The 20,864-nt window shown below is 39.5% G+C and overlaps 1 protein-coding gene across 1 annotated transcript in view; it reads left to right on the forward strand.

The window, feature by feature from the left end:
- SLC6A5 (solute carrier family 6 member 5) overlaps positions 1–20,864 on the forward strand; it is a 61,148-nt gene that overhangs the window by 16,962 nt on the left and 23,322 nt on the right. The window contains exons 6-9 of the mRNA XM_069090897.1: positions 625–757; positions 5,647–5,781; positions 9,964–10,067; positions 12,027–12,151. Of these exons, the coding sequence (XP_068946998.1) occupies positions 625–757; positions 5,647–5,781; positions 9,964–10,067; positions 12,027–12,151 (497 nt within the window). The remainder of the gene's footprint in view (positions 1–624; positions 758–5,646; positions 5,782–9,963; positions 10,068–12,026; positions 12,152–20,864) is intronic.

Here is a 20,864-nt window from a genome sequence, read left to right on the forward strand (position 1 = left end):
AAGAAAATAAGCTTCATTTCTAATATGATTAGGTATCGACCTGGGTATGTTCTGGGGTCCCCACATTTTACCTCCCTACAACTATATACACCTGTGTCACTGGAAACAAGAACTGAGAGTCATAGACTTGTAGTCCTCAGCCATTAAATAAAAATTAAATAATGTTCTGTAGACTGTACTTATGAAGGCATATGGTTTTGAATATATGTATACACAGAAATGCTTACTCAGCTTTGGGAGGGGGTAGGGGAGAAAGGATTAATTCACCCAACAAGCATATGTCAAGTATCTACTATGTCTTAAGTATTGTAGATACAAAAACAGTTGAAAAAAATTCTTGTCTTCAAGGAACTTCCATTCTACAGTTAGTTTTGCTGTTATGTTTTATTGTTAGATTTGACTGTTAAGATATCCTGAGTATCTCCAACGCGGGTAAAAGCAAAACCAATAAAGTGTGCCTGCTTTGTGTAGCAAGGGCTCAAATCACTGAATCTCCCCATGAATCAATCTAATCTAAAATCCTCTGCCTTAAAATTCAGGGAATCAGGGAATGATATGTAGTCCTGTAATGCTCTGCTGGTTGACTGCAGCCTAACTTACTATCACTGTCTTTTTGACTCTCAGGTATTTTGTGTTGAAGATTTCTGCAGGGATTGAATATCCTGGTGAGATCAGGTGGCCACTAGTCGTATGTCTCTTCTTGGCTTGGGTGATTGTATATGCATCCCTTGCTAAAGGCATCAAGACATCAGGCAAAGTAAGAGTTTCTCCTTATTTACTAAAGCAAAACTTTGACCCACTTTCTAGGTGGTAAGGCATTAAACTGTAGCTGTCATCAGGGCTAGTGCCCTGCACTGTTATTGGTCACCTGGAGGCCATTGAAAAGCAACATGGATCCTATTTTCATACACAAAAAAGACCAATGAAGAAGGTAGAATGACCCCCTCATCCCTTCCAACTCCACTTATGTTATACCTTTCCCTACAGTCCTGACCTGTGGTCTCTTGATCTCAGCTTGTTGTCACCCATTCCTTACCAAGTGATAAATGGCAACTGTGATGTTAGCTGGTCAGATACACTACCTCCCAGTATTTTATTTTACATGGGATACTAAAATTCCTTTAAGAATCAAAGACATATAAATAGAATGGTGGATTTTGAATGGTAGGGTGTTCATTTTTGAGTGGGGATCCTTGGCTTCCTGCTTCTAAATTCTTGCCCTTATCTAAGGCAACCGATTGAGGAAAGGATGCTTAATGTTTTCATGTCATGGCCCCCTTTGGCAGTCTAGTGAAGTCTATGGGATTCTTATAATAACATTTGTTGTCTACGTTCATAGCTAAGGGAATTGCTAAATTTCAATTAGAACTTAGTGTAAATAAAGATTTATTTATTTTTCCCATCCAAGTTCACAGATCCCCCCCCAAATCTATTCACAAGCCTCTCAGGAGACCTTGGGCCCCAGGTTAAGAATCTCTGCTTTTAAGTGGTTAGACACAATATAACAGTGAAGAGCTGATTGGAGATGAATGTAGTGGGAAGTTCATCTTCCCATTTCCAACTGATCTAATCCTATTTATCCTTCCCAATAGAATGTTTGCTTTGAAATAATTATTGTATTAAAATAAGCAAACAAACAACTCTCTATTAGGAAAAATCAGGTAAAATCATGAGGTCTTTCTTTGACACCTTCTCTCTCTTGGTACTCCAGGGAACTCCAGCCTGCTTTTGACTTCCTATCACCTTGGTCCCACTTTCCTGACTTCTGTTACTTGGGGACTTGCTGATGCCCTGTTTCCTTCCCATTGAAAAGGCTTGAGGAACCTCAGGTGTTAGTGAGCTTACCTCTATTGCCTCAGGTCTTTAGGACTATAAGGAGCCTCAGAGATCCTATAATTCATTCCCTTCATTTTAGAGATAAACAGAGACCCAGAGGGGGAAATTACATACTGGGTCACCTAGCTAGCTACTGGCACAACTGGAACTAGACTTTGGATCTCCTAATCCCCTAGGTCAGTTCCCACCAAGAACAGATGATTCATTTGAGATTCTGGGCTCCGTGTTTGGATCTAAGTTTAGAGTAAACACTATCTATGTTTCTGTAACCTCTTTAGGGCTCGTTGGATCCTGACTTTTAGCCAAATAACTTTCCAGCAGAAGTGTATGAGGACTTTGCTCAGTGATAATTACTCTTAAAAAAGGGGGGGGGATCAGGAAACACCAACTGTGAGAATGGTCTTGCAAGTTACAGAGGAAAGACCGATTGGCTTAGGGAAGGTGTAAAGGGAAGGGAGCAAGCTTCTAGGTCCTGACTGACTGAGAAAAGGAGTATAATGAGAGTGTCCTGAATGACCCATAAACTAAAGGACACTGATGTATCTAGAAAGAGCTGGCCTTGGTAGTGGAAAAGGAGAAATCCAAAACCGACAGAAAATGGAAGTTTGCCAAATTCTCATTTGGCTGAAAGTCAAAAGAATGGTAGACTTAGGTTCAGAGATTCTTGTCCTTTCTCTGTTGCTAACCCTTTGACCTTGGCCCAATCTCTTGCTCCTTTTGGTCCCCAGTTTCTTCATGTGTAAAACACAGGAGTCGGACTAGTTAATATTAAAGGATCTTCTGTCTCTGACATCTTATGACTTTATCTAGAAGGGTGTTGAACTCACGTATTCCCACCACCCCGGAAGATGGTCAAGGCTCTTGAGTTTTATGTAGTTTCTGAAATTAGTTCTTCAGGGGCCATAGTTAATGGAATTATGTAGATAAGTGTTTTATTTCAGAGCAGTTAACTTGTGGCTCTGCCTGTCTGGGAAGGATTTCCAAACAGGGATCAATGATCAAATACTTTAAGGGGAAATATTTTAAAAAAGTGACAAATCATTATCCATTCTCTTGGTCAGGGTTGCAAAGGCCCTAATCATGATGCAGTACCTATGAACAGAGGTGAATGACCTGCTTAACTTTGCTGGAATATTTGGTGATTGAAATCCCATGAACAATGTCACTGCAAAATGATAGAGACATATGAGTTCTTTCTTCTCTGTTTGAGGATGAGTCTGCTTCCTCCTGGAAGTCTTTAAGGAGATTGAGAATACTTACTCACTCTTCTTTGTAGAATAGTTCTATAATTAAAAAAACAACAACAGATGAACACTAACTTGGATTAAAAAAAACAAAACCAAGTACCCAGCACTTGAATTGATGTTCTTTGATCTTAAAATGGTTATTTTCCAATATGTTCTCTAACATTCGACCCTCTCTCATCACAAAACAAAGCATGGGACAGCGGAAAGTGTATTGAATTTGGAGTCACAAGACCTTAGTTGGAATCTTGGTTCTACCTTTTAGTACCTATTTGGCCATGTCCTTGGGTAAATCACATACTCTCTCTGGGCCTCAGTTTTCTTGTTTGATGACCTGTAAGATCCTTTCTAACTCTAAATCAATGCTCTTAGAACCAATCGACAAAGCATCCACTTTGTAATGTGTAGCAATTCTATCCCATCATTCTCCCGAAGAAAGACTTCATGTAGTTTTGTGGAGAGAGGTTAGTCATCACAAGGAATCAGAGATCTACAGCTGTCTACTATTGTTTTCATTTACATTATCAAAGTCATTGCATGCTCTATTCTTCCAATTCTCCTTATTTCAATCTGCCTCAGATTCGGTCTGCACTCATCTCTAAGTACTCTATAGCATCCTAGACCTGGCCATTGATGGGAGCTCAGCAGCCAGCTAGTCTAGGTATCTCCCTTATTTTACAGATGAGGAAATTCAGGATTAAGGATGTTAAGTGACTTGAACATAGTCACACAGATCACACATCAAAAGGAAGTGAGGGATTTGAACCCTGCTTCTCTAGCTACAAAGTTAGTACTGTTTAATAAACTTAGGAAAGACTATTTGGAGTATACCCAGCCTAGCCCTTCTCCTCCCTGTGAACTACCACATGCCAAGATTCTCTCTTTCAATCTTTGTCAAAATGTGCTCTTGGATTTGTCATTCATACTGAAGTATCATGTAGTGTTACCTCTCCCAGTGGGTAGAGGTACCTTTTAGTAGGTACCAGGAACTGAAAGGGTTAAGTAGCAGTGATTGAATTTCAGGCTTCAGTTAGTGAGTCAGAGGGGACATTTTGTAAATGGTGCCTTTTTATGGCCCCTGAGATGGGTGCTTATTTTCTTTATCTATTGGAATAGGTTGAACTTGAAGTGTCTCCTCAACCTTCTCTTTTCCAGGCCAGATTGACACAGTTCTTAGGTTTTTGCTTTCCAGCACTTTAATAATTTTTGGTGCATCATTAACCCTTCTCTTCCCCATGCCCCTTTCAAGTTGTCCAGTCCTGAGTCAGACACAATACAATGGTGAAGGGCTTATTGGAGATGGATATAGTGGGAAGGAAGTTCATCTTGTCATTTCCAACTGATGAAATCCTTTTTATCCTTCCCAATAGTATGTTTGCTTTGAAATAAATGAATAAATAAAGCTCCCTGTTACTTCATTGCTGACTCATGGTTCATTTTCTGCTGCACTTGGATATAGTTGTGTTCTTCCCCAGTTTATTTTTATTAAGAAATCAAAATGAGACTGGGAAACTTAATTAGCTGACTCTTAGTTTCCAAAGCATTATCATCTTTTTGATCAAATTGACAAAGAAAGAGTCCTCCTTCTTCACTTTGACACAAGAAAAAAGACCTCTAGTTATCAGTAGTAAATAGAGTACCAGATCTCTTAGGGATGGACATGATTAACAAATGACTGCCTTTTCTGAAAGTTGATACAGACACCAAATGCATACTCATTTCTTTCTTCTTTCCTGCCTCTACTACCTTTTAGGCATTTATTTTCTGAATCCCAAACCTGCTGCTACTTAGAGTTGCAATGAGTGTAAGCGAAAATGGAGAGTGCCTTTTGGTGGGTAGACAGGGTGTCCAAGTTCTGTAGATGTCATGGGGGTGAGGGTCTTCCCTCCCCTGGGGGTATTACTCACTCTGGTTATATTACTGTAGGTAGATACTCTGTTAGTATGGTGACATTATCCATGCCTCCTTCATATTCATGTCATCAGGATTACTGATAGACTGTAGATTGAATGTCTTTTCTCTCTTACTGGATGTGTACAACAAAGATAAGTTTCCCTTTCTTGTTTAAATATTCCTGATCACCAGTTATCTGAACACATGCAGGAGTTCTTTCCTCTAGAGTAGTGATTCTTTAATTTTTGGTGTCATGGACCTCTTTGGTAGTTTGCTGAAGCCTATGGAGCCCTTCTCAAAATAATGCCTTTAAATCCACAAAACAAAATATATATGATTACAAAGAAAACCAAAGGTTAGCCAAAATTTATATGCACTTTCATTCCCATCCTAGTTCAACAACACCCTTGAACTCTTTCCATGGACACTTTTGGGTTTGGGGGGACCTCAAGTTAAGAAGCTATGCTCTAGAACTTTTGAGCAGTCCAGATTCCTCCAATTTTCCCAACATCAGCTCTAGCAGGACCTGGGAGTGGTAGACCTGCTATCTTGACAGCTTGTCCAGCTGTGCCCCCAGTAGATCGTTTTTGACTGTGTCAATGCATGTGCCATCATGTGCACCAAAGTCTCAACCCATTTCACTCAAAGTAAGATTGTCTGTTGGTTTTTCTAGGTGGTGTACTTTACTGCTACCTTCCCTTATGTTGTGCTTGTGATCCTGCTCATCCGAGGAGTTACGTTGCCAGGAGCTGGAGCGGGGATTTGGTACTTCATTACACCTAAGTGGGAGAAACTTACCGATGCTACAGTAAGCCCTTTATTTCACTTATAATGCTCTAGTGAAAGGTGATGTGGGACAGTTGGTAATATATAGGGTTTGGAGTCAAGGAAAACTGGCTTCACATCCTGGTCCTGCCTCTGTCATTACTAAGAGATGTAATCCTGAGGCACCTTGAGGTGCTTCAAGAAAATCCATAGGACTTTAAGTTATAGTGGAAGGATTTGCTATCAGTATTGGTGAAGGGTATGATTTAGATGGTGCAGTGTGTAAGGGTGCTAGACTTGGAGTCAGGAAGACCTGAGTTCAAATCCCATCTTAGACACTTACTAGTTATGTAACCTTGGGCAGGTCGCCTAACTTTTTTCTGCTGCAGGTCCCTCAATTGTAAAGTGGTGATGGGCAGTTAGGTGGCACAATGGATAGGGTGCTGGACCTGGAGTCAGGAAGATTCATCTTCCTGAGTTCAAATCCAGCCTCAGATACTTACTTAACAGTATGACTCTGGGCAAGTCACTTAACCCTGTTTGCCTCAGTTTCCTCATCAGTAAAATGAGCTGGAGAAGGAAATGGCAAAGCGCTCCAGTATCTTTGCCCAGAATACTCCAAATGATGTCATGAAGAGTTGGGCATGACTGAAAAATCACCGAACAACAACAACAAAAGAGGTGATAATAAAAGTACCTATTTTCCATGGTTGTTGACAGGATTAAAGGAGATAGCATATGCAGGGATTTTCAAATCTTAAAGTGCCATAGAAATGCTACCTAGCTATTTATATTTAGACTTATTTCCTATATATGATGGATTGGACAGATGTGTAGGAAGAACCAACTTAGTATCAGCTCATCAACATCACTTTCCTTCCCATCACAATCTGGGAACTCTCTTGGGGTTGGTCTTCTGGGTGGGCAATGGATTATGGACATCACTTCTTGAGAACAAGGACAGTTTCATTCCTGTCTTTGTAACTTCAGTGTCCAATGTACTCTCTGGTATGTAATTGGTGCTTAATATTTCATGTTAGCTGATTGATTCCTTATACTTTTATGTAATCCTGGAAAGAAATTTATACATTTAGGAAATTTTAATTTAAAAAATGAATTAAAACAAAAATGCATATTTAGTGTTTTCCAGATTGCCTAGAAAAGTTGTCCAAATCTCCTGTCTCATATGTGGTCATGTGATAGTGTTAAAATGAAAAATGGAATTCCCTTGATAATATTCAGACTATCTCATGATGTTGGTGTGGTAATAATGATTATGTCTATGAAGCCAAGTTACACAGGTTGGAAATTAACTATACTCAGCCAACCATGAAGCAATTATATTTCCAAAGGGACCAGACACACTAATTACTTCCAGTGTTCCAAAGTGGGCACAGAACACACTGCTGTTTTTTCTGTCCTCACTTCTCTCATGCTATATCACTGTGTTCCTATTTTAAGAACTCCCAGTGTGCAAAAATCCCAATTATGCAAAAAAAAGAAAAATGAGGCTTTAATTGTTTAAATGATAGGAGTTTCCTCACTTTGGAAAAAAGGATTAATCTTGGGTTTCCAATGCCCCATTGTAATGCAATGGAAACCATTACACTTGGAGTTAAAGGGAGGACCTGGGTTTGAATCCTTGCTCAGTTACCTGTCCACCTCAAGCAAATCACCTTCTGGATCATCTGTAAAATTAGAGGCCTGGACTTCCTAGCTGTGTGACCCTGAAGGTCCAAGCTCCTGGATCCCTAGGGACTGCGGCTATAAAGACAGTACCTTTGGGTGGAAGCCTTGCTTGGCAGATTTGCTTAAGCAGCTGATGTAGAGGTGAATCACTCACATGGTCACAGCTCACAGCACAGAGGATACTCTCTGAAGTGGGGCTGTCAGCAGGAAGGCTGTGATGTGCCATTCGTCTGTCAGCTGACACTATGCACCTACTTGATAGGTTGCTCTCATTGGCCTTGGATTTGGACTGGGCTTTTTGCAGTGTTGGCATCTGGCAAGAGTCCATGATCCAAAGGACATTGTCCCTCTATCTCTGTAGTTGTAGGTGACCACCTCTTACTGTTTCCTTTGTTGTGAATTTCTGGTACTCTGCCCGGGTTCAGGGGGCTCAGTCATTGAGCCAAGACAGGATTGTCTTTTCCGTGTCCCTGGAGATTGGGGTTTTATTGTGCAGTACCTCTGGCATTGATAGTCACTATCCTTATCATATTTAATAAGAAGGTTCAGGCACTGGGCAAGTCCCATTCTCATCCTGGCAGATATGTGCCCCAGAATGCATTGAAGTGCTAGAGATTGGTTTTCAGAGTGGGCAGGACAATCTATTCCCAAGCTTCATCTCTCTATAATGATGGAAAAAACATCTATTATGAATTTACTATGTATTAAAATCTGGGGATTCAAATACAAGAAGGACAGTTTCTGTTCTGAAGGAGTTTATGTTGTAATTTGGGAAATAAAATACATATATGGGAGGATTTAGCTGCAATGTGGATGGGAGGACCCAGTAGTCCTTAGGGTTTAGTAGTGATGCAGATGGTAAGACCCAGGGGTCTTCCAGGTATACCAGCAGGTCAGATACAGGAAAGCATGACATTGGTGACTCCCTGCTCATCCAGGAAGGGTGGCTATGCCATTTGTTAGTCCAAAAGGTGTGGTTAAAGAGCCTTTGATGTTTTAGCATCTAAATTTAGACTTGAGAGGTCATCCAGTCTGAACTCTTCATCACCAATGAGGAAACTGAAGTTTAGAGAGGGGAAATGACTTTGCCCATCATTATTCACATACCCTCATCTGAGGCAGCACAATCTAAGACCCCACCTTCATTTGTGAACAGGCAGACAAACCAACAGCAAACATGGAAGTACACTTACAGATGTGACTTAGAAATAGCAACTTTATAAACATGGGTTTAATATGTAGCATATATAACACATACAATACATACATATGTACATACATGTACCAGCCATATATATGTATATATGTATGTGTCTGTCTGTATGTGTATATATGTGTGTGATATACACACACATATCCACCTGCACCTGTGGTCACTTACAGATCTCACTCATTGCTAGCCTTCCGTGGTTATGAGCTATACATTAAGGGGGCAAGAGATGTTGTTAGTCACATTATAGTGACATAGAAGACAGAAAGTAATCATTGAACAGAGCTATACAAATATGGGAAAGATCTGTGATATCCTCAATATGAGAACCCCCTAGTATGGGCACTGTCTGCTATCACTATGGTTTGCAACTAGTCTATAATTTAGGCAGGTTAAGTCCTATGGATTTGTTTGAAGCACGATACTTTGTCATTCATTCATTCATTCATAGTGAGTAGGAGATTCTCACCCTAAGTCACAGAGCTAGTATATGTCAGAGGCAGGATTTAACTCTTAGGTCTTCCTGACCTCAGGTGAGTGTCTTATCCACTATACAATATAGTCTCTCTGCAAGGCAGAGATAAGGACAGTTGTTACTGAGGACCGAACTCTTGTAGTAAGACCAATGAGTAGAAAGGTGGCTGTGCAAGACAGAAAAACTTTACCTGTGCTGGACTCTATTATGTGGCATATTTGGTGAATTTCTCTACCCCAGATGACAGAGCAAAACAAAAATGGGAAGCTTATTTATGATCTGAGGATTAGAATTTTGTTCATTGCATAGAAGTGATTGAGCTCTCCCAGATGGTTTAGCCCAACCCTCTATCTTAAGTTTTAAGCAGGAGAAATATGTTAGGAACATCCCCGACTCAATAATAACTGCTTTTCTTCATGCTTTGGTTTATACGTTTGTAGACAGATTTTGTGAAGGCTGTATATTTCTCGAAATAATAAGCAAATATAGTTACTAAATTACTGGATTTCATCCTGTAGACCTTGAGAAAAACTCTCAGCAAAGACACCTGACTTAGGTTCTTTGTGATCTGGTATGATCTGATATGAGTTAGTCCACTGGGAGTCATTCTCCGTGCAGAATTTATTTATCATCTCCCAGATCAACTCCTGTCTCATTGGATTCAATTGTAAACCAATGCATTTGACTCATTCACGTTTTTGAGATGGTGTACATGCTGAGCTTCCCTGACTCTGCCTGGTACTTGGTACAATTCCTTTGGGATTTTGTGAAACTGGGGCAATCCCTCTTATTAATTCCACTGGAGTTTTCCTTGCAAGTTAACCTGTCACTTCCTTTCCTTTATTTCACAGGTATGGAAAGATGCTGCAACTCAGATTTTCTTCTCTTTATCTGCTGCATGGGGAGGTCTGATTACTCTTTCTTCTTACAATAAATTCCACAACAACTGCTATAGGTAGGCTGGAACCTGGCTGTGGTTGAGGTGGAAGTGGAGAGGTGGGGAAGTTGAGGGGGTGGAGCCGTAGTATTGGACTCAGAGTCCCAGGCTCAGGGTTGGTGAATCATTTCCTGACTCTTAACCTCGCTGAAGAGCTAGTGGCTTTCCTTGGTCCAAGGAAGGAGTCAGTGGTGGGTCAGGATTACCATAAGCTCCTGGGGCTTTTCTCCTAGAAGTTCCCTTCTCTCCACTCACATAGCAGTTACACTGATGTAGGTCCTCATCACCCTAGACCTGGATTGTTTCAATAGCTTTTTGTTTTTATTTCTGTCACTACCAGACATACCCACTGGCTCCCAACATGAGTGTTCCCTTGTAACAAAGAAAAATATTTAAGCCAAGTCAACACACATGACTTGTGGCAGTCTACAGATTTTATTCTTTGCCATCCTTCCAATACTTGATGAGGGTGATTAAAAGCTATACATTAAGGGGGCAAGAAATGTTATTAGTCATATTATATTGACATAGAGGACAGAATCTGTCTGATAGTATATTCAACATTTTATACCCATAGACCACTAACTCTCCAACCAAAAGAAGGACAATTCTTTTAGACTAGTCATGCAACATCATTTATTGTTAACCTGTTATATAAGTAGAGTTCTTTGCTAGATGCTATTGGAAAATACCAAGAAAATTAGGACATGGCCTTTGTACTTGAGGGGCTTATAGTCTGGATAGGGAGAAAAAAACATACCTACCTGAAAAGTGTCTGACAACATCAGGCATTGCTGTCTATGAAAGATGACAAATGAGTGGTATAGAGAGTAAGAGTTATCAGAACTCAGAGGAAGAAATCGTTTTTGGCTGGGGTCTTTGTTAAAGTTTTCCTGAATGAGTTGGGACTATTTCTAGACTTTGAAGGATGGGGATAATTTCAGTAACTGAAGGGAATGATTAGAGCATTCCAGATTGGAAAAAAAAGTATAAGTAAAAACTCCAAGGAAGGAAAGCCCAAGAAATGTTGGGAAAATAATCAATAGATTCATTAAACAGGAGCGGAGGTATTTATAAGGGAAAAGAATGAAATAAATTAGAAAGATAATTAAGGCTTTATTAAAAAAAAAGACCTAAAATGCCTGGCCAAGGTGTTTGGATGAATAATGCTATAATTACTTGTTAATGAAGAATTTGAAAATTTGTAGGCACATGGAAAATGCAGAGGAATGCAGGATCCCTGTCACTTTAGAAAAGACTTCCAGGTAGTGCAGGCTGGACAAACTTATTCACTTGGGGAAACAGTGGGCTTCTACAAAGATGATGTTTGGGAAGTAAGTGAAATTTCCATTCAGCTCCTCCCACCTCCTGTCTTGGATTCTTCTACCTTTCAGTACCCAGATCCCCTAAGCTGAGGCTGGCTATTCAGTTCCCAGTGCAGTGCCCCAACCAAGCTTGCTCTCTCCAGCACTACTTATCCTCCAACCCTTTGCTGCCATCTCTTTCCCTCAATGGTACCCCTGTTTAGATCCCCTTCCCTTAGGGTCCTGCTCTGCTTTCCTCTGATAGAGAAATCTTTTGTGATAAAAGATTTCTCTATTATCCATCCCAGGGAACACATTCACATTTAAACTGACTTTCCAGAGACTGTGCTTCAACACAAAGATACTGGGACAGATTTTTGGGTTGAGGTACTCTAGCACATCCCTCAGATTACATGGCAGGATTGTATATGGGCCCTGCTATTATGAGTAGGCTGTAAGAAGGAACCTATGTATAATAAAGATGGATGACCGTTCAACAGTTGATAAAGCAATCGACATTTATTAGGTGCCTACTATGCTAGGTGATGGGGATAAAGGTACAATGAATGACATAATCTTTACTTGCAAGTCACAGCACTAGCCTTGAAACCATGGGCCATGCCCATGCCCACATGGTAAATATAACACGATGGCTCTTGTCTCTTCTCTCCAGAGACACGCTCATTGTCACCTGTACCAACAGCGCTACAAGCATCTTTGCCGGCTTTGTTATCTTTTCTGTCATTGGCTTCATGGCAAACGAGCGCAAAGTGAACATTGAGAACGTGGCTGACCAAGGTAATGTGCAAAGCCTACAGTAGGATGGTGCTTTAAGGTCGACACTACAACTCGATTGAAATCTCACTGGATCATGCTCACTTCCCTACTCTGCCTGGTACTCAGATCTTCAACGTGTGATTGACTCCTGTTAGGGACTGGGGGTGGGGACAGAGTAAATCAGACCCAGGGATCAGGCAGGGGGAGCTGGATGGCCTTTTTTGATTTCTCTGGTGTTTTCTGAGCCCTACAGGTTTGCAGCCTAGTAAAGGGGATGCTTTGAAATATCCCTTCTCTCCACTACTATCCTTATTTTTCTTCATTGATTGCGAATCAGAGTAAATAAGTTGTGATGTCTGTGTTAGTAGAAGGGGGATTATTTATTAGACTAAATTGATGATTATAAAAGCAATGTCAGGCACCACCATTTGGGCAATGACATTAAGAGAGTTTGTGGAATTCTAATAACAGCATGAATGCAAATATCTTACTTTTATAAATGGTTTTTATTTCCAAAGCACTTTTTTTTTTTTTATAAATTTTATCTCAAATCTATACTTAGCAAAATGTATCCATAACCTTTTCTTTCCTTTGGGGGAAGTTGGGAGAGGGGAAATTAGGGATGGGGGAGAGATGGTATGGGGAATCCATTGCATGATGATGATAGATCTGAACCACACACCTCAACTCTCATTTTAGCTTGGTCACTGTGTTAGTGACTTTGGTAAAAATGATTTGATCTCTATGGGCCTCAATTTCCTTTTCTATAAAACGATTCAACTGATGATCTCCAAGCTGCCATTTGGCCTTCAAATTCTATGATTATGATTCTGTAAGAGATTTTCCTTTGTACACTGTATCTCCAATATATCTAGTACAGTGTCTTGCAGATTTTTTCTTGGTTTGCAGTTAGAACCTATGATTTAGTCTCTTTAGGTAACTGCCTCTAGGTGTACATTATCTGTAATTTATAACATTAAAAAGTTACATGGGACACTGAGATAAAGAACTTTCTCAGGGTCATGTAGATTGTATTTATCAGCAGTAGGACTTGAATTCAAGTCTTCTTAACTCCAGAACTTGCATTCTTTCTACTATTCCAAGGTCTCTCTCCTTTTGTAGTCAATCAGTATTGGGTAACTGCCTAATGAGGGGCAGTGGATAGAGTGTCAGGCCTGATGTCAGGAGGACCCATCTTCCTGAATTCAAATATGACCTCAGGGACTTATTAGCTGCATGACCCTGGGCAAGTCACTTAACTCTGTTTGCCTCAATTCCTCACCTGTAAAATGAGATGGAGAAGGAAATGGCAAACCACAGCAGTATCTTTGCCAAGAAAACCCCAAATAGGGGCATGGAGAGTCAGACGCGATTAAAATGACTGAACGACAAAAACCATCCAAGGAGGTGGTTTATCCCATGAGTGAGAGTTTGACAGACAACAATGAAGAGGAAAAGCCTTTTGTTAGTGATTTTACTCCCCTCCTAGCACCTACCCCTACCCCTACCCAAATCTATCTTCACTTAAAATGACTATTTGTCCAGGGATCTGCTTTAGCCCACAGGAACCAACTTGGGAAAACTGATTGTTATAGTTTCATTGTGAATATTTACAGCTTGGAAAATTGGTGAACACTACAAATCAGGGCCTGATTTATTGTTTTGTTGGTTATCTAGACTTAATAAAGTGTCAATAATGCAGATCAAACTTTAAATTGTTTAGTGGGTACATTTTTCTCCTTGGAGAGATGGTTGTTAAACATCTACCAGCACACCCTGTTTTGTGATCTAGTAATAGGAGTCATAGACTTAGATTTGAAAGGGACTCTAGAGGTCATCTAGTCCTATTTCTTCATTTCACATGGGACAACTGCAGCAGAGGAAGTGACTTTCCCAAGGTCATGCAGGAAGTAAGCTAGCAAAACCAGGATTTGAACTCAGATCATTTATAACAGATCCTTCAGTGTGAATAATATCTACAATGAGATGGCAGGAACCTTATGAATATAGGAAAGTTTCAGGGAATAATGAGTTAAATGTGTATAAATATTCAAGTGTCAGTGACCTATAACTTATAGAACATTAGATTGATTGAAGATTATAGTTATAGGACTTCCCCAAGGTCACACAGCCAGTATTTTTCAAAGGAAAGACTTGGACCCAGGTCATCTTGGAACTCCAAGGTCAGATTACCATCATCTATGTCATATTTCCCTTTTTGGGCATAACTATAGTTTAAAAATTTCATCTCCTTGGGAAAAGTATGATCTTTCAAATTTAAGAATTGAAAACCTGGATTAAAACTAAGACGTTTTAGTAAACCCATGTTTTCTGGGAAGGAGGGATATCTATAATAACCTGGAACCTAATGCTGAAAATCCTTATTTTTTTCCAAAATAGTAGAAACAGAACAGGTTGAAGTAGGATGGATGCATGAATTAAGAGTTTTGTATAGTGGGTGCTCAGAAAGTGTTTGTTTTCCTCATTGCTGAATCATGAGAATAAATATTCACAATGGTGGGCCTGAAGCCATACAAGAGCCTCAATCATCAGAGAAAGATTCAATTATGATCACTAGATTCTATTTACTAAGGCTGAAAACAGAACTCAGACTTTGCAAAAAAGATTTTCTACCAACAAGGTGGAAATAAAAGTTTTCTTGGTGATTCTCAATGAAATTAATTCATGGGATCAGTTTGAAAGGGGCAAATTTTGTCTTGACATCAGGAAGAATTTCATACACAATTGGAGCTATCTCAAAATGGAACGGCCAACTAAGTTAGATCATCTTGAGAATATTTCTAGAAGAAACTTCAGGACCGGGAGCAGATAAACGTGAAATGGAACAGATCTGCTGGTGTTTTTGCAGCAGCCTCTTTTCATAATTGATGACAGTAGGACCATCCCATTTGGACCTCAGTTCTTAATATGCTGTATGACCAAGTGGAAAAGGCATTGAAGAAAATGAAATAGGGAAGAGCTTCTGCATAAGTCAATCTCTGCCAAATTTTGAGTACTCTGGGCAGATTTTCAAGAGATCTCAAAGAAAGGAATCAAACTGTTTTTAACAGTGTAATCCTCTAAAAGAGGAAGTAAAAGATCCATTTTCCTATAAAAGTCAAGAATAAATCTTTGGGAAATTCAATAAGGGATCTTTTTACTGACACATGTAGAGAAAGATGGACTATGCCTTGGGCGAATTCAGAACTCCTGGTGCTTGGCATAGCTTAGTGAATCAGCCTGCATGTAGAGAATCTAATACAACATCTGTTTATGTTAAATCTCAAAGAACTAAGCATTTGAAACTTAGGTTGCTACAATACCTTTTTATTCCAGCTTTTTCCCTTTGCCAGGAAGGAGTCCTTCACAAACAATACAAAGATACCAATTCCATCTTGTAAGAATTCAGAATAAGGATTACCTAGAAAAAAGACTGCTGTCCATTTATTCATACCCAGCCATCACAAAATATTTTAAGCGCTATTATATGCAAGGCTCTTGGGAGGGATGTAAAGGTGAACCGAATAAGAAAATACACTATTATCAAGGGGGTCGAGACATTTTTCATATATTGAGAGTGCCAAAGCCTGGGAATGTAATTCCTCTGGGGCTGCATTAACTTCTGTAGGCTCCCTAGGGATGATTAAATCCTGCTCCAGAGTGCACTAATAGTACCCCTTTTAGCTCCAAAAAGTTAAGGAGCCAGCTGATCCCTGGGGTTTAATTATCCCTCTCCAAGAGTGAGTTCAACCCTGAGGGAAGCTCATCTTCCTTACAGAAGAATGCTATTCCAGACAGGACCCTCGGGAGCCTTCCTCCTTGGGAACTTATTCACTCTCAGGGACGGGCCAAGTTTCCCTTTGGGAGGATATGTCTTTCTAGGTGCCCACACTGTCCCCAAAGGATGTTTTATTTACTGGGCAGGATTGAGTTTACCATCCTATGAACCTTCCCATCCCCATAGAGTAGATAGGCAAACCTATAAGTACACCTGTTTTTTAGCTGAACTAAAAAGGGACTTTTAAAGTTGCTTTTGAGTTACTGATGGAGCTATAGGGAAGATGTTATTCCCAAACTGAGAGGCCTATGTTAGCCTAAGTCAGGGGTGGGGAACCTGCAGCCTTGAGGTCACATGTGGCTCTCTATTTCCTTAAGTGCGACCTTTTGACTGAATCCAAACAAGTTCTATGAAGTTTGGATTCAGTCAAAGGACCACATTTGAGGACCTGGAGGGCCACATGTGGTCTCAGGGTCTCAGGTTCCCCACCCCTGGCCTAAGTCCTGCCCTAGTCATATCTTTTAAAGAAATCTCTGGGGGCAGCTAGGTGGCACAGTGAATAGAGCATTGGCCCTGGAGTCAGGAGGACCAGAGTTCAAATCTGGCCTCAGACACTTAACACTCACTAGCTGTGTGACCTTGGGCAAGTCACTTAACCCCCATTTCCCTTCCTTACTCCCTCCAAAAAAAGAGAATGAAATCTCTAGATCATCTTATAAATCTTAAATAGTTTTATATCTACAGGAGCCTTATTCACAAATAGGGAAATCTATATGGTAATATATCAATAGTTGATAAGGGGGGATCATAGGGTTTTGAGTCATAAGGTTGCCATAGAAAACTCATCTATTTCAATCCCCTCCTTAATCTTCCAGATGAGCAAATTTATTTAAATTTAAATTCATTTAAAGACTTAGCCAAGATCACCCAGGTAATAAGTAGTAGAGTTGGGATCTGAGATTCTTTTTTAAAATAGCTTTACAATAAACAAATTCTTACAATTACATGTAAAGACAATTTTTTTGTAAAGTCAATTTTTAACAGTTATTAAAAAAATTGAATTCCAAATTTTTCTCCCTCCATCTCTCCCCTTTCCTCTCCCTAAAATGGTATCTAGTTTGAGAGATCCAAGATTCTTCAGGATGCAGTGCTATAGACCTTCTCTCCCAAACTACCCTTTTCTATTTTATCTTATTTCTGTCGATATCTTTTGTTTTTATATGACTTTCATTTCTGAATGTCTTTCTTCCTCTCTTAAGAGCAAGTCCCAAAGAATAAAATAGAAAGAGGAAAAAAAATGGTTCAACAAAAGTAATCAAACTCATCATCTATGTCTGATTGCATATCACTATGAATAGCTAGTATTTGTCATCTGTACATCATGCTTTAAGGTTTGTAAAATACTTTGCATATTTTATTTCATTTGATCTTCATTAGAACCCTATGAGGCAGCTGCTTTAATGTTCCCCACTTTACACCTGGGGAAACTGAGACATTGAGTTTACATGACTTGCCCAAGATCACACATCTTTGTCTGAGGCAATTTGAACTCAGGCCTTCTGACTCCAAAGTCCAAGAGTCTCCATTATCTTACCTAGCTGCCATATGTTGCTTGGAGCCAGATTGTGGTGGGTGCCCTAGATTTCTAGATTATAGTTTAGCTGTGTACTTATGTCACAAGATTATAGATTTAGAGCTGGAGAGAAACTTGAAGGTTAGCAAATTCAACCTTGTCATTTTGGAGATGATGGAATGGGAATAGAGAAAGAAAATGACTTGTACAGTTTCTCACATAGTAAGCAGCATCTGAGGCAAAATTGAAACATATGTTTTCCTGAAACTCTAGTCCAACCCTCTACCCACTAAACTACCTAGTGGCCTCATGTGTCCAGTCTATCCAGGACTTAAAACTTTAGTTCTCCAACTCTGCAAAGAAGGAAGGAAGACACATTTTGTCAGTTTTTCTCTGGGTTATTAAGTTGCTCCAGTCCATCCTTTGACAAAGCTTTTTCACCCTCTTTAAAAAAGTGAAAACTGACCTGTAATAAAACCATAGGCCCAGACCTTATCCTCTTGAATAAACACAACTTCATTAATGATGTTTGCATAAGACCTAGATCAGTAAATATTTTTTTGAATCAATGAACATGGGATAAATCTTGGAAATAACAGACTAAATTAATTTGGGGATTCTCTGTAAGTGACTTGGTAAAATTCTATTTATTTTCAAATCCTAAATGATGTCTAGACTTTTGGGGAAAAGGCAACACTGAAAATAACATTTGAGAGCCTCTAGAAATGTCCATTTTTCTGGAATTTCAACTTGGAAAACTGATGTAGATAGATTTTTTTCCTCTCTTACTTGCACCTTAATTCTGACCTTTGTTTTTGTAAGGGACAAGCAAACAGTTATCAGGGATTTACTTCAAATAACTAGGTTTATTGCAACTGTCAGGAGATGTCATAGGGTCAATATGCATCCATTATAACCTTCTATGACCTCAGTTTTATGTTTAGAACTCTGGCCCCAAGCCATTGTAACTGCTTCCATCATCAAAAAATGAATCAATTATGTTTTGTATTCTCTCAGCATGACTAGAAAAGGAGTTGGATTGGTTGTCACAAGTTTTGGGGATGAATGATGGACAACCTGGGTGCTGCACTGGTTTCCTTGAAATATTTAAAGAATGAGATAAATTTGCCAAGTGTATTTGGTGGATCCCTGTGAGAGAAGGGACTCCTATTTTTGTATTTGTATTTTCAGTACCTAGAAAAGAGCTTGGCCCATAATAGTTATTTAAATGATTATTTAACTGCAGGGAGGAAAGAGAGCCATCCAGGAAGATAAGGGTACATTCAGATGATTGGGGGGAGGGGAGTACCTCCTGAGATCAAGAATCCATTTAAGAATCCAAGTGGTTTTGTTGTATTTTTTATTATTATATTTCAGTTCTTGGAACTTTTGTCAGTCTCCAGATTTACTTCAACGATTTCCATTTCAATATTTATTACATGCCCATCATGTACAAAGCACTGTGCTAGGTATAGAGAATGAAAAGACAAATGAAACCCCCCCCCCATTCTCAAGGAGGTGACATTTTACTGTAGGAAAACTCTCACCTAAACAGACTAATTATAACCAGAACATTCTATTCTCTAGCAATTTCGGACAAATGGAGTTTATCCCCCCATTCAGTAAACTCCCCTGACTCCCAACTACCACAGGATCTAATATAAAAATCCTCTGTTTGGTTTTTAAAGCCTTTAAAAATCAGGCCCTTTCCTACATTTCCAGTCTTTTCCAGCCTGGCTCTCATCCTTATCCTCCCAAATATTCCTCACATACAATGCTATATCTCTAAATTCCAGGAGTTTTCACTGGCTGTCACCCGTGCCTGGATTTCCTCTCCCTCCTCTTATTTTCCATTGCTGCTTTCAGGTCTCAGCAAAAGTCATGCTTTCTTCAAGAAGTCTTTCCTGGTCCTTAATCTTGGTGCCTTCCAAACTTTCAGTTTGTCCAGTATGTATCTTGTTTGTACATAGTTATTTGTATGCTATTTCCCTTATTAGACTGTAAGCTCCTTGAAAGCAGGGGCTGTTTTTGGCCTTTCTTTGTTTTCCTTTTGCTTAGCACCATTACTGGCATGTATAAGGTGATTCATTACAGCTGTGTGACCCTGGACAAGTCACCTAAACTCTTTGTGCTCCAGACCAGTGGTGTCAAACTCAAATAGAAACATGGACCATTCGTGCTATAAGTGAGAACCTCTGGGTAGCATACTGACTTACAAAATCACAAATTAATATGCTATCTCTTATCTATTGTATTTTAATTTATTTAAAAATATTTTCCAATTACATTTTAATCTGCTTCAGGCTTCATTTGAGAGTATTGCTGTAGGACTGCATTAGGTTTTGTCTCTGCTAAGACTGTGTGTATTAGAGCGAAACCACGGGTCCAGTTCCTATTCTTATAGGAGTGGTAGCTAAAAATGAACAGAACTTAAATTTTCTAAAACAGATTTTCTGCCCAGTCTTACTCCTCCCTTGAACCTTCACACATCTAGAAAACCAAGTTGGGATCAAAGAGCACACCTTCTCTTGCTTTACTTAGATCCTTGGGAAGAGACTGTTGGAAGGCAAACAGCCTGAGTCTACAAGCTTTTCTATTCCGAGGGTACTGAGCAGTCTTCCAATCCCAGCTGGCTTGCTTTTATGCATTCTGAACCATACTTTAATTCAGACTTTTCCTTTATGTTTCGCATTGGGAGTATTTAAAAGTTGGGGTTATAGTCTGCTCAATACAGAGATAAAGCTGCAATGTCTTAACTATTCAAGTCTTTATTTTTTAAATACCCCAAGGCCCTAGACAGCATTAAGAGCCAACAGCCTGAAAAATTTCATTTTTAAAAAGTGCTGTTATGTTTGAATTATAAACTCCAGATGCTGCGGTTCCTATTTCACAACCTGACTTCAGTGTAGGTCCCCCAGCACAAGACATTAACTTGTCTCTACTGTTCTAATGCATTATTTTATTTTAGTATTTAACAAGAAAATTTACATCTGCAAAGTCCTTAACAGGAATCATTTCCTCAATAGCTGAAGCCTGTGTATGAGACTAGAGATGTCTCTGTTTTCAAGAAGAGGAAGCTAAGTCCCATAGAGCTTTGGCTGTTGTCTATGACTTACTCTTGGTATGATGCAGCTTATCTGTTAGCAATGGTGGAATCTTTATTCTTCCTGAATTCATTTTGCAGACAAGGATGTTGAAGTCAGATCAATGAGTTAAATGACTTTGCTGAGGTCACACAGGTGATAAAGTGAATAGTATTATAGCATAGGATCAGAGATTTAGACTTGGAAGGGACCTTATGGTTATACAGGTAGCAAACTGAACAGGATCTGTAGTTTAGACCAGAAAGGAGCTTTACAGGTCATCCAGTTTAATCTTTCTAT

This window comes from Petaurus breviceps, unplaced genomic scaffold (genome assembly GCF_028583685.1).
Source record: "Petaurus breviceps papuanus isolate PSGF00001 unplaced genomic scaffold, PetGlider_PUasm1.0 188, whole genome shotgun sequence".
Lineage (NCBI taxonomy): Eukaryota > Metazoa > Chordata > Mammalia > Diprotodontia > Petauridae > Petaurus > Petaurus breviceps.